This window comes from Cynara cardunculus, unplaced genomic scaffold (genome assembly GCF_001531365.2).
Source record: "Cynara cardunculus var. scolymus isolate 2C unplaced genomic scaffold, CcrdV1 Un_Scaffold_5514, whole genome shotgun sequence".
NCBI classification, from domain to species: domain Eukaryota; kingdom Viridiplantae; phylum Streptophyta; class Magnoliopsida; order Asterales; family Asteraceae; genus Cynara; species Cynara cardunculus.
The window spans coordinates 20,906-33,241 of record NW_020202446.1 but is presented as its reverse complement, the minus strand read 5'-3'; the positions used below and the strand labels follow the sequence as shown (position 1 = coordinate 33,241).

General features: G+C 33.9%; 1 protein-coding gene across 1 annotated transcript; it reads left to right on the top strand.

Moving 5' to 3' along the window:
* Window positions 1-1,629: 1,629 nt before the first annotated feature.
* On the top strand, window positions 1,630-9,600 carry LOC112504412 (allantoate deiminase 2). Its single transcript, XM_025108354.1, has 12 exons — window positions 1,630-1,839; window positions 2,580-2,650; window positions 4,057-4,160; window positions 4,235-4,319; window positions 4,448-4,564; window positions 5,424-5,533; window positions 5,615-5,720; window positions 6,474-6,560; window positions 7,663-7,905; window positions 8,670-8,795; window positions 8,888-9,049; window positions 9,387-9,600. The coding sequence occupies exons 1-12, from the start codon at window positions 1,707-1,709 to the stop codon at window positions 9,507-9,509; spliced, it is 1,467 nt and encodes a 488-aa protein (XP_024964122.1). The 5' UTR covers window positions 1,630-1,706; the 3' UTR covers window positions 9,510-9,600.
* Window positions 9,601-12,336: the final 2,736 nt, after the last annotated feature.

The following is a 12,336-nucleotide window of genomic DNA, read 5'->3' as shown; positions in this document are numbered from 1 at the left end:
GCAAACAATCTTGTAAAATCTGTATTGATCTTCTCTATCAATATATATTTTAAATTTGAAAATTGTGTTTGTATTCATCTTCCCCCCCCTTCTACAAACTGTTTAGTATTCTTGTAGACCCTTTTGGGACCAACACAAACACATTCCAAATGATGGTATAAGTGTATGTTTTGTTTGTGTCCCTACCAAAAAAATAGTTGTAAAGCTTTGTCTTGAAATACAAGAATAATTGAATATAGTCCTATTGTCTATGGTAGAAACAAGAAATAAGGTCAACAAATCACGTGTTGGTCTGCCGCCCATGACCTTTTATGATATAGGTTGAACTTTTGGCGCATTGTAATACCTTATGGTCTTGCCAAGTTGGGCTTTTTGATTCAACTTCATTGGCACTTGGGATTAGGCCTTTTGTTGATAGATTTTGAAGACCAATTGTTCCCTTGTGCTATTTGGTCACCATAACTAGGAAATAATGATATGGTATTCAAACAAAAGTGCACAAGAACCACTTTTTATAATCAAGATCTAAGTCCCAACATTAGGCTATTCAAGCAAAGAATAGTACCCCAAATCATGTTTGGTACACACGACCACGAGATTTATAACCAAGGGTGGCCTAGGCATGGGCATCCCAAGTGCCCAGGGTCAACAACTTAGACCTACTAACTAGTTTCAATTTTTTTTTTGTGTTTCTTAACAATCATAATACTATTCTTGATGATTGTTGTTTATTTTGTTTGTTTTTTCCTGATTCATTGTTGAATATCATAGATCCAATAATGTTTGTCACCCATAGTTTGGTTGTGGCTTAAGGTTATATCGAGTTGTTTAGACCACACAACACTTAATGCCTAAATATGTTTAGACCATTTAAAGTTACCGTGCAACTATAGTCTTAAAGTTTTTCCACGGTTTAAGACAATTAGACACCAAACTATGGGAGAGAAACATTATTAGATCTATGATTAGGGTTAGTTTGAGCAGAAATCACAATATGCAAGCCTCTAAAGTTTAACGTAGCTTGATGTTACATTATGATGCTTATATAAATAAATATATATATATATATATATATATATATATATACTACAAAAAGACATTATCAATCAAGAACGACAATAAAAATCAACGTGAGGATAAGCCGTCTAGATTGATTAGGTTCCAAACTCATAATATGTTTGATTTGTTTGCATATTAAGTACGGGCATTTTTTAGTCTTTCTGCTCAAGGTATGAAAAAACCCTAGAACCGACCATGTCTATAGCTTAGTTAGGGTCGAATAAAAGGAGTGTGTAGGAACTTAATTGTTTCTTCTTGATTAAATTCATCCGGAAATGGGTCTTCATTTGTTTTTTTTAAGTATATAATACTACATTTTTTACAATATATTCTCATCAACATCTACATGTTGTCCAACAGTCATTGGATCCCATTTACAAGACTATTGTTTTTTTCTTTCCATAAAAAAGTGTGATTCATAATGTGGCAAACATCTTTAACATGCTATTGTTTGACCTAGATTTGTTTTTTCTTTTTGGTGGTTAAAATGTCATTTCACTAAACTTGATGGGTTGTCATGAAAATGTATCACTTGTCCTTAAAGAGGTGGAGGTGGTGGGAATAATCCACGGGCAGAAGCATAGCAGCCATTAGAGAGAGTTGCGTGGCCTGCTTGCTTCTCTGCTTGCGAGCTTGCAGCCATAACCATGGCGTCTCACGCTGCAAACAACAAACTCTGTAAATCCTCCAAATCGACTCCATGTGTTATCTCACTTTTCCCCATCGTCATCCTTTTACTTTCTCAACGATCAGCCGCCGTTTCTAAGCACGTTTCCAACAGTATTTTCTCATCTCGGTTTCCGATTTTTATACTTCTTGCTGTTTTATGCTATTTGGATCGATTAGAACTGATTTTTTTGGTTGTTTTTCGTAAATTATTGTTTAGATACTTTCAAGTCCATTCCTAATCTCATTGCTGGCGCTTTTTTTAGCTACGTTGGTGTTCTGTTCTGATTCTTTGTTACGTTTAATTGATCTCCAGTTTCGAAATCTAAAATCAGAATATTTCTGACAGAAATAGATTTTGTTTGCTTTTTGCTGTGGTTTTCAATTATATTACCCAGCAGCAAATATTGCTGGAAAATCAAAAGCATCTGTATTAGATTAGATGTTCTTCACACGGTTTTTGTAAGAAAAAATTGTGATAAACTGTTATGAAGACTGAAATATGTCAAGAAAACGCATGCATTTCGTTGAAGGGGTTTTATATTTGCGGGAGGAAATTTACTATTCTTATTATTTTTTGATCTAGTTCAGTTTTTGCATCTTACCGATGGTTGATTCTGATGAATGGTGATGTAAGATGTTTATTTTTATTGTATAGATTTTCAGCTCAATTTTTTGTTTCTTTTTAGTGTTTACAAGTTTTTGCTCGATTCACTGTTAAATAGCAACTCATTTGATCTTCAGAAGGATTTTTTAGTAATGGAGGGAGTGTAGATTTATCCAGCAACTCTTGATATGTTATATGTGATGTGAAATATGTCCCCTTATTCTACCTTATGTTGAATATATTGAAGGTTTAAAGAATGATTTGTTTCCTGAAATCTTAAGAGACGAGGCAGCAGCAAGACTTTACGAGCTCGGAAAGGTACATGGCTTCAAACCTGATTTTATCTTTTTACTTTAAATCCAAATGGGGTGTAGAAAACTAAAGTTGATGTATGTATCTGGGGTAGGCAATTTCCACATTAATTGTGCTAATTCTCAACCACCTTGTCAAAATCTTGAATGGAGTAGATGTATCATGTGAATAAATGTGCTTTACAACATGCACTTTGCCTGCTCAATGTTGAAAATTGCCATTTTTTTTTTCACATTGTAAAGTTATCTGTATACTAAAATCTCCAGTGGGTTTTACCTGTATTGGTCCATTGCAATGAAGTTTTTGTTGCCTCAGCTATATTGTTTTACTTGGTTCACCTTGTTATTTACCTGTGTACTATAAATTTCTAATGCTTATTTATATTAGTCCATAAAATGAAGGATTTCTTGCTTTATCTTAGGAGAATGTATCACTGTTGATAATTTGCTTAAGATACACTTTAATAATGACAAAGTAGGAGAATCTTCTTGACCTAAATCATATCATAATTGTTTTTGTAATAATGGTAATTGTCAAATAAGTAATTTTACCTTCAAAAGGTATGATTTACATTCTTCAAGTAACAGAAGGAATGTCTAAGATTTGAATCCTTGGCTGCTGAGTGAACTTAACTTCGATACTTGGTGAGAATTGTTTTATTTATGTACAGAAAGTTATTCTGTAACACGTGTATATCATGAGCTTTATTGGTAACAAAGGAACCAAGGAATAGGTGATAGCAGAAGGCAATTTTTTTTCCTTAGGGTGGCTACTTAATCTTCCAAAGCATTACAATCATTAGGTTGGATTAATAAATTTGCATTATGTGGTTAAACTAAATTGAACTTTATCATCTGGTTTATACTGCAAAACAGCTCATCCCTTGTATAATACAGATGGTATCATAAACTTATACAGCCAACATGTACCTTTCTATTTGGTCGATCCAGGACATCACTGCATCATAATTCTTCTTGTCATCTCATTGGTAAGCCTGAAAGATAGATTTTGCTTAAATAGTTGCAACTTACAAAGTGTACTCGATGTTAATCCTAATATTGTGGACAAAATCCCGTGGATCTACCCATTTCTTCCAATGGCATGAAGAAGTCTACATAAGTAACGTCTAGCAGAGTCATTCGTGCTTGCCAAACTCTTGCATTCAGTATCCAGTATTAAGTACAATGATGCAACTTTTATGAAGTCTTGCCAAATTTGAATCATATTCTGTAATCTTCTTGTGCTTCCTTGCATTTTCTCTTTTTACTTGCTGTCAAGAAAAAAAAAAGTTATTTTATATTTTTCTCTGTAAATTACTCTAATGAGAACCTTGCATGCATGGGCTCATAACATATACCTGATTGAGTTCAAGTTGGTATTTGCTGATGAATTATTTTTGCATTGAATAACAGGTAAGTGATGCTCATGGCTATCTTGAGAGGACTTTCATGAGCCCAGCTTCTATCAGGGCTGGGAATCTTATCCGTACGTGGATGGAGGATGCAGGTTTGACAACGTGAGATGAGCACTTCTCTCCATCTTCACTTAGTGTTTTGAGAAACCTCAACTGAGACTCCAATTAATTTCCAGGTGGGTGGATGGATTGGGGAATGTGCATGGTCGAATTCAACCACCAAATGCTGACAACAAGGATCTGCTAATTGGTTCTCATCTGGTAAGGCTATAACTTTGTTCTTGCTAATTACAAGCTTTTAACGTTTTCCTTATTTTAAATCTTATTTTTCTTAATTTCCACGGTATATCTTGCACTTAGTAGTGGAGTTCCTTTTCATCTTTCAACAGGATACTGTTGTCGATGCTGGTATGTTTGATGGTGCGCTTGGTATAATATCTGCTATATCGGCTTTGAAAGTATTGAACATCACAGGAAGGTTAAGGCATCTTAGGCATCCAGTTGAAGTAAGTTCCAACTTTTCGTGTTTTTTATGTGGATGCTATACTAAAAGTTGTATACATTCAGTTCCCATATGAACATATAATTGGCGAGGTCTGACCAAAAAGAATATTTGATGAAGTTTAGTATACTAATTCATGTATCTGTTGTAGTGGACCATAAATCAAATCCAGTTTTGAAATTAGAGAACATGCAATTTAGTAACAAAATGTTGTTTTCAACACCCCCTGTCCAAAATAGGAGTGTATGTGTGACTATAAAAGGGTATTCCTTTTTAAGGTTAAAATTGATGAAGATTGTTTAGGTTCAAGCAAAAATATATAAAAGAAAAGAGAAGATATCGACGTTAAAGTACTAAAATAAGAACAAATTTCGAAGTTACAAAAGATGTTTCAATCAACTTCTATTTGAGAACCAGACAGAATGTTGGTTCCTGGTTCTGGTTTGGGTTCAACTGATTGTTTTGGATTGCACACCCACATCTGCAAATAGTTCCAACCGGTGAGTCTTGGAGCAAGGTTACTTCTGTAACCAAAATTTCACAGGTTTGAGTAAAGGAGATGACCTCTTTCCTAAATGCAATCAGAAAAACTCTTGTAAAATGACTTGGAACCTTGGTAAGAAGATCCAATGCACCAAACATATAGTTGAATCAAATCATTTAGCAATGAAAGCAATTGAAACTCAACACGAAAATGGAATTACTTGCATTGCTAATTAATTTTCTTGGCAATTATTGTCTGACTCAAAATCTAATGGCATAATCTTGAAAAGTTTTAAACATCTTTCACATTGGGATTATATTTAATTCTTGAAAACACCAAGTCTTTGATGTTCATCATTCTTACACTTGGGATACTGCAGGTAATTGCATTTAGTGATGAAGAAGGAGTTAGATTTCAATCCACATTTCTAGGAAGTGCAGCTATTGCAGGTGTACTACCTGTTTCAACATTGCAGATATCTGACAAGAGGTACAATGATTTGCTATGTGTCTTATATCCTGTTCATGAGAGCTTATGAGTCCAAGTGAAACTTACAGAAACATTATTCAGTGGTTTGACAGTGCAGAATGTTTTAAAGGAAAACTTGATAGACACTACTGAAGAAAACCTCAGTCAGCTCAAATATGAACCTGAGACCGTTTTGGGCTATGTAGAGGCAAGTATAAATCCAAGAAGTATTCATATTGAAATTCTTGAGTAAGGTTATTTTGAAACTATAAATTGAGCAGGGTATTATTTCAATCTCTTGTTAAAAGTTTGCCAGGTGTAGCACTTATAACCCATAGAGCCTGTCAGAATACCTCCCGAGCAACATTTATATTTGCATTTCTATTTGTGAATCATGCCTTAGAAATTAAATGTTTTGGCCATTTGTCATCTCCATTTTTTGGCCATTTGGGGGCAGGGGATGGGAGGCTAGAGGGTGGGTTGGGGGTGGGGAAGTCCTCACAGAGGTTGGTAGTTTCTTGTGTTAGAGATATAGTGTGCTTTTTATCTCGTTAGGCTTTTTGCATGCCTATATAACTCTGTTGCTTATATGTGGCCTTTCGTTGAGCTTTCTAGTTATGTTCCTTTTTCTTTTTTGCAAACCGGAGATCTTCTCTGAAACAGCCTCTGTGTCTCGTTAGGCTTTTTGCATGCCTATGTTCCTTCGAGTGAGGTATACTAGTATGTCTGCTTTGGTTATTTTATGGGCCCTATTTATATTGTTTGAGAAGAATGAAGTAATTACGAATCTAATTTTCTTGATGTAAGGAAAATTGAATATAGGACCCACAATCTGATACATGGATTTCAATTCGATGTCTTGGATTCATGTATCATCCCCTGAATGTTGATTTTGTATTCTGCATTTAAAAAATTGTGTTCTTTCAAGCTAGCCCCTCATTTATTCTTGTTATATGTGCAGGTTCATATTGAACAGGGACCTGTACTGGAATCCATCGGTCTTCCTCTTGCTGTGGTAAAAGGAATTGCTGGACAAACACGGTTAAAGGTATGTTTGTCATGTTATGATATCTCTGCTGAAATCATGAACCCTACTCCAGTAATCTGATTTTGTACAAAATTCCTAAGGGCAAATTGCATGAAAATGCAGTGTACTTTTTGTGTAACTTACTTCCAAAATCTTCATTTTGGCACCTAAATGTGACATCTCAAACATTTAGGTACCTCGTTTACATATGAGATTGAATGAAAAAGCAACTTAGTTTGATCTTACTCCTATTATGTGTAACGTACTTCAGTCTAAATGTTTGAGATATCATATCTGACACCAAATGAAGGTTTTGAAAGTACAAGGCATTTTATAGAAACCAAAACAATATACATTGCATTTTCATGCAATTCTGCCAATTCTTTTTGAAGTATATAATACTTTATATTTGGCAAACTCACATACACTTTATATATGCCATTAACCTTTGGTAATTTTGCCCAATTCTTAATGTGGAAGTTAAACTCCTCAGAGACGCAAGGAACCAAATGCTCTTATACCAGGAACTTGACACATGACGTATTTTGAGTAGAATACTTTTGAAGAACCCATAGGATACCTAGCGAGAATCCCAAATAACCACTTCACCATGCTTGAGTTTTATCGCTATTTCATGTTATTATCATTCATCGAACACCAAACAGTTTCTTTTTGTATAAAGTCTCCCATTTCCATCATGGTACATCATTTAGGAGAGTCCTTCGGTTAAATGACCTTAAACGAGTTTTCATTTAGACCACTACCTCTCGCACGGGTGCTTCCCTCTTTTCCAGGCATTTGTAATTCGTGACCTAATTAGCCTTGAATCTCGAAAAAAATATAGAAATAGGCGAAAAATTCGAATGAATAAATAATCAAAAAAATCTAATATGAATGATTCACTATTGACTGGGTTTTTGGTTTTTGGGTCATAATCACTATGTAGGAGAGATGGCCGGAAATTTTATAAAGAAAGTCAGAATTATATTTTAACTCAATAACCTTCAATGGACCTGCCACTGGGGTTAATCAACATGCCCCCATAAAACCTTGAAAAAACCTAGAATGTTAGTTTCTAAAAAATGGCTTCCATGTGAACAATGAAGTTGTTTCCTTTTTGCAGCTAACAGTGAGAGGATCACAAGGACATGCCGGAACAGTTCCCATGTCTATGCGTCAAGACCCTATGGTTGCTGCAGCTGAATTAATCGTATCTTTAGAAAGCCTATGTAAACGTCCACAGGATTTTATATCAAGTAAAGGACACTGCAATGCTTTTTCCGTTGAATCTCTTTCTGGATCTCTTGTTTGCACCGTTGGTGAAATATCAACTTGGCCCAGTGCGAGTAATGTCATTCCAGGCCAGGCAAGTACATTAGTGTCCCATAAGAGATATTTAGGTATATAACCTTAAATGAGATTTTAATTAAATCCATGACCTTCTCTTTTAATAGGTCCAGAGGTTATGTATTTAATTAAGAATCTCATTTGAGGTTATTGCCCAAGTGACAAGTGTCCATATGCTGGAGCATTGATGGGTCATTTAGTTATATAACCTTAAATGAGTTTTTAGTTAGGAGCATGACTGCATTTTTTTTTTAATTCAATAATCTTCAAATGACCTGTCTCTTGCGTTAAAAACTGCCTTTGGTGTACAGCAACGGTTATTTTAAAGAATAATGACCTTCTGACAGATTTTGCGGCATTCTTCTATTAGACATAAGCATTCTTAAATATGTTAGAAGGTCATGCATTTAAAAAATATCTGTCAGAAGGTTATTTTCTAAGTAATCTTTCAACATGGGTTATTTAGCTCAATGACCTTCTCCGGAAACTCATATTGCAGAATGACCCTCTAGTGTATTTCTAAGGTTTTACCAGAGCGGACTGGTTTGAACCAGAGGTAGGTCAAATGAAGGTCATTGAGCTAAAAAGATTTTGAGAAGGTCATGCTCTGAACTTAAAACTCATTTAAGGTCATCTATCAAAAACAAAACAGTTTGCCCCCATAAAATCTTGAAAATACAGTAGAAGGTTAGTTTGTAAAAATGACTTCCATAGGAGGTCATGTGGTTAAATAGCCCGAGTATTTTTTTTATTCACTTATTTTCATTATTATTATGCTTTCAGGTATCATTTACCATAGATATTCGTACCATAGATGACATAGGAAGGGAGGCTATCTTATACGAGTTGTCAAATCAGATGCATACCATATGTGATCGTCGTTCAGTTTCTTGTTTCATGGACCGTAAGGTGCAGTTTCTCACTCGTTTTTTGTTTTTCTAATTTCTTCCCAACCATATACGGTAATTCTCTTGCTCATTTTTGTTGTTAATTTGTTACAGCATGATGCCAATGCTGTAAGTTGTGACGATGGATTAAATTCACAGCTGAAATCCGCAGCTTACGCTGCTTTAAAGCGCATGACAGGTGAGGATATTGGTGATGTGCCGCTGCTTATGAGTGGTGCAGGACACGATGCAATGGCTCTCTCTCATTTGACCAAGGTTCGTTCTCCTATCATATCTATCTCCACACACTTGGTATATCCCGCTTAGAAGTACAGATGCACAGAAAGGCCTAAGCCCGAAGCCTGGCTTGGAAAATCCTGGCCAAGCAAGCCCGAATCCTGGCCTTAAAACTCGATCAGGCCAACTTTATCTGAGGGCCTGATTAAAAGCTCGGCTCAAGAAACCCCGATCGGGCCAATTTTCACACAAACATCCCTCTTATCTATCTCTATCAGCACCCCACCTCTTATCTATCTCTTCCCTACCACGGGTAGTGAAATAGAAACGGTTCATTAACGCCAAGGCGGACTCATGGGTGTTTTTTCTTGAATAGGTTGGTATGCTATTTGTGCGGTGTCGTGGAGGCATTAGTCATTCCCCGGAAGAACACGTATTAGAAGACGATATTTGGGCGGCTGGTTTGGCGATTCAAGCATTCCTGGAGACTAACTTGTAGGTTTCCCTTGTATGTAACATTGAACGTGTATATATGGATTTTTCTTCATAAGTGATGCAGCAATGATTAGTTTCATTGCTTTATTTATGCACTTTATGCTCTCATCTCATCTCATGTAGGAATGACAAAAAATCGGTTCTTTTAAAAACCGGGCCAGACGGTCTGGTTTTAAAACGAGTAAGTGGTCCTCGTCCCAAAGTTTTATAACGAACAGGTTTTTTTAAAGTCTTTTCTATATAAAAATGTTTATAATTACAATGTCTGAAATTTAGCATCCAAATACACTTTAAATATTATATTAACTTAATTTATGACAAGTTAGAAAAAAATTGAAAAATGGGTCTTGAAATTCCTAAAATTTGTAGCGGGGACTTGAAAGTCCATCTCTACTATATGAGTATGAGGTGATGTTGGGACGGGACTAAGAAGGCACAAAAAAGCCTGAGCTTCTTGTTTGTTGAAGACGGGTTTGAAAGGTCCGGTGAAGAATACTCGAGTCTTGAAGACAAGGCTTTTGCTCGTTCTCTGACCTCCACTACCATTCTCGTTGTTTAGTCGTCTAAGGTGGTGTTGGTTTACGGTTTAACAAGCTTAACTGTGTGAATGACTTAATGGACATCTCCAATGAATTCTTTTTAGTTTTGATAGAATAGATAAACAAAAGTTAAAATGTCTACAAATATCACATTAAATAAAGTAATACAAAATAATCTTTTTCTTTTTTGAGATTACAACATCATATAATATTATCAAAATATCCTTTAAATCTGTCATCTCAATAAACTTTTTAACTTTTTTGTATAAAAAATAATAACATATTCAATCGTACTGGTGGAAACAATAAAGAACAATTATCTTTTAAGCATCCAAATATTATCTTTTAAGCATCCAAATGGTGTTTGATTAGAGGTATTAAATTTTTTTAATGAAACTAAACATCTTATTCCTTCGACCATACTTGTTTGTTATTTTTTTTCTTTCCAATTCCATCATTTTTTTGTAAAACAACTAATTTTTTATCTTGACATTGTTTAAAGTGTAAAGTTCAATATTCATTTCTAACATTTGTAATTTTTAACATATACCGTTTTTTAACTCTAAAAACTCAGATTTGATCCCTTATGTTTGTCAATTCTTAATGGTTTTAGTCCCTTTGCTTTAAAGATCAGGGACGATATTGGTTGAAAATTATAAATATTAAGGACCAAAAGTGAACTTTAATATTCCTTTAAATTAACAAGAAAGCTAACATTATACGAGTTTAAGAGCTAATTATAGATTTGGTCCCTGTGTTTTGATGTTTTTCTGACTAGGATTCCTATGAGATGTCTATTATGGTTTTGGCCCATGTGGTATTCAGTTTGTCTTGGCCATGAGTCCTTTGACTAACATCGTTAAAATAAATTCGTTAACTCTGTAAATGATCATTTTAGTCCTTTGCCAACTTTTTTGCTTTTCCCCTGTTAAAATAGGAAAAAAAAAAAACAATTTTTTCATACATACACACAATGATATATATATATATATATATATATATATATATATATATATATATAATGGTACAAATGAGAACATTTTTATTTTACGAAAATATGAAAACACTTCTGGGCCTCCAAATCAATTAACATTATAATAAAAATTAGAATAAATGAAAATTAATTAGTATTTATCCATAATTTTCTATTATCCTAAATTTATCCTTATCTCTTAAATTTTGTTATTATCATCAGATTTTTTATGTCGACGTGTCTGGATAATGATGTGATAATTATATGATCTTCTTGTGATAATAATATGATAATGATTTGATAAGTTGAAGACTTTTATGATGTGATAATCATTTAATAATTATGTTATTTTTGTTGTGATAGCGATGTGATAATTGAAAACCAATGATGATCACGTCTATATTCATTGCTCTGTCTGTTTAGTATGTGATTTTGTTGTGATAATAATGTGATAATTATTTGTTAGCGACATATTATATATGTGATGTTAGAGATAAGGATGTAACCAAAATTACAGATAAATACGAAATCACATGATTATCCTTAATTAATTAGTTTATTTTCTTTTAATTTTGATTATGGGTTAAATAATTTTGAGGCCCATAAATGTTTTCACATTCTCATAAAACAAGGGTGTTATATATATATATATATATATGTGTGTGTGTGTGTGTGTGTGTGTGTGTGGACTTGAGATCATGTGAGACAAGACTGTTTTTGTGAGACACGAGTTTTACACTTAAAACTTCACACCAAAATACTTTTGCTGTGAAGATGCGGCTTTTCTTTTACCTTCACAACATTTTGTTGTGAAATTTCAACTATAAAAATCGTGTTTGTTGTCTCATGAAAACAATTTTGTCTCACGTGAACCCAAACATACATGTATGTATGTATGTATGTATGTATGTATGTATGTATGTATGTACGAGTATATCAAAATAAATAAAATAAGATATAGTTTTATTATTTGATTTGTTTAAATTAAAAAATTAATTATATTAAGAATATTTAATTTTATTGTTCTTTTTACACGATTGCAATAAAAATGCTTGTTTTTTAATGAAAGGGCATTTGGCCTAGTGGTATCGTAGTCTTTGGCCTTCTAGGAGGTTAGGGGTTCAAACCTCACCGTAAGTGAAAAAGGTGTATGAGTTTATTTGTTGCATTTGCAGTATATAATACTTCAAAAAAAATGCTTGTTTTTGATATTTTAACACCAAAATCATTGAAAATCATAAAAAAAGTGAAAACCATAAAAAAAAACGTCTTTAATATAATTAAGGGCAAAATGCGCAAAATAGTAACCTACTTTTACA

Coding starts and splice junctions, on each gene's coding strand:
- LOC112504412 (XM_025108354.1), top strand. CDS start 1,707: ATGGCGTCTCACGCTGCAAACAACAAACTCTGTAAATCCTCCAAATCG. Junction 6,561..7,662: donor CTGGACAAACACGGTTAAAG/GTATGTTTGTCA, acceptor TCCTTTTTGCAG/CTAACAGTGAGAGGATCACA. Junction 7,906..8,669: donor GTAATGTCATTCCAGGCCAG/GCAAGTACATTA, acceptor TTATGCTTTCAG/GTATCATTTACCATAGATAT.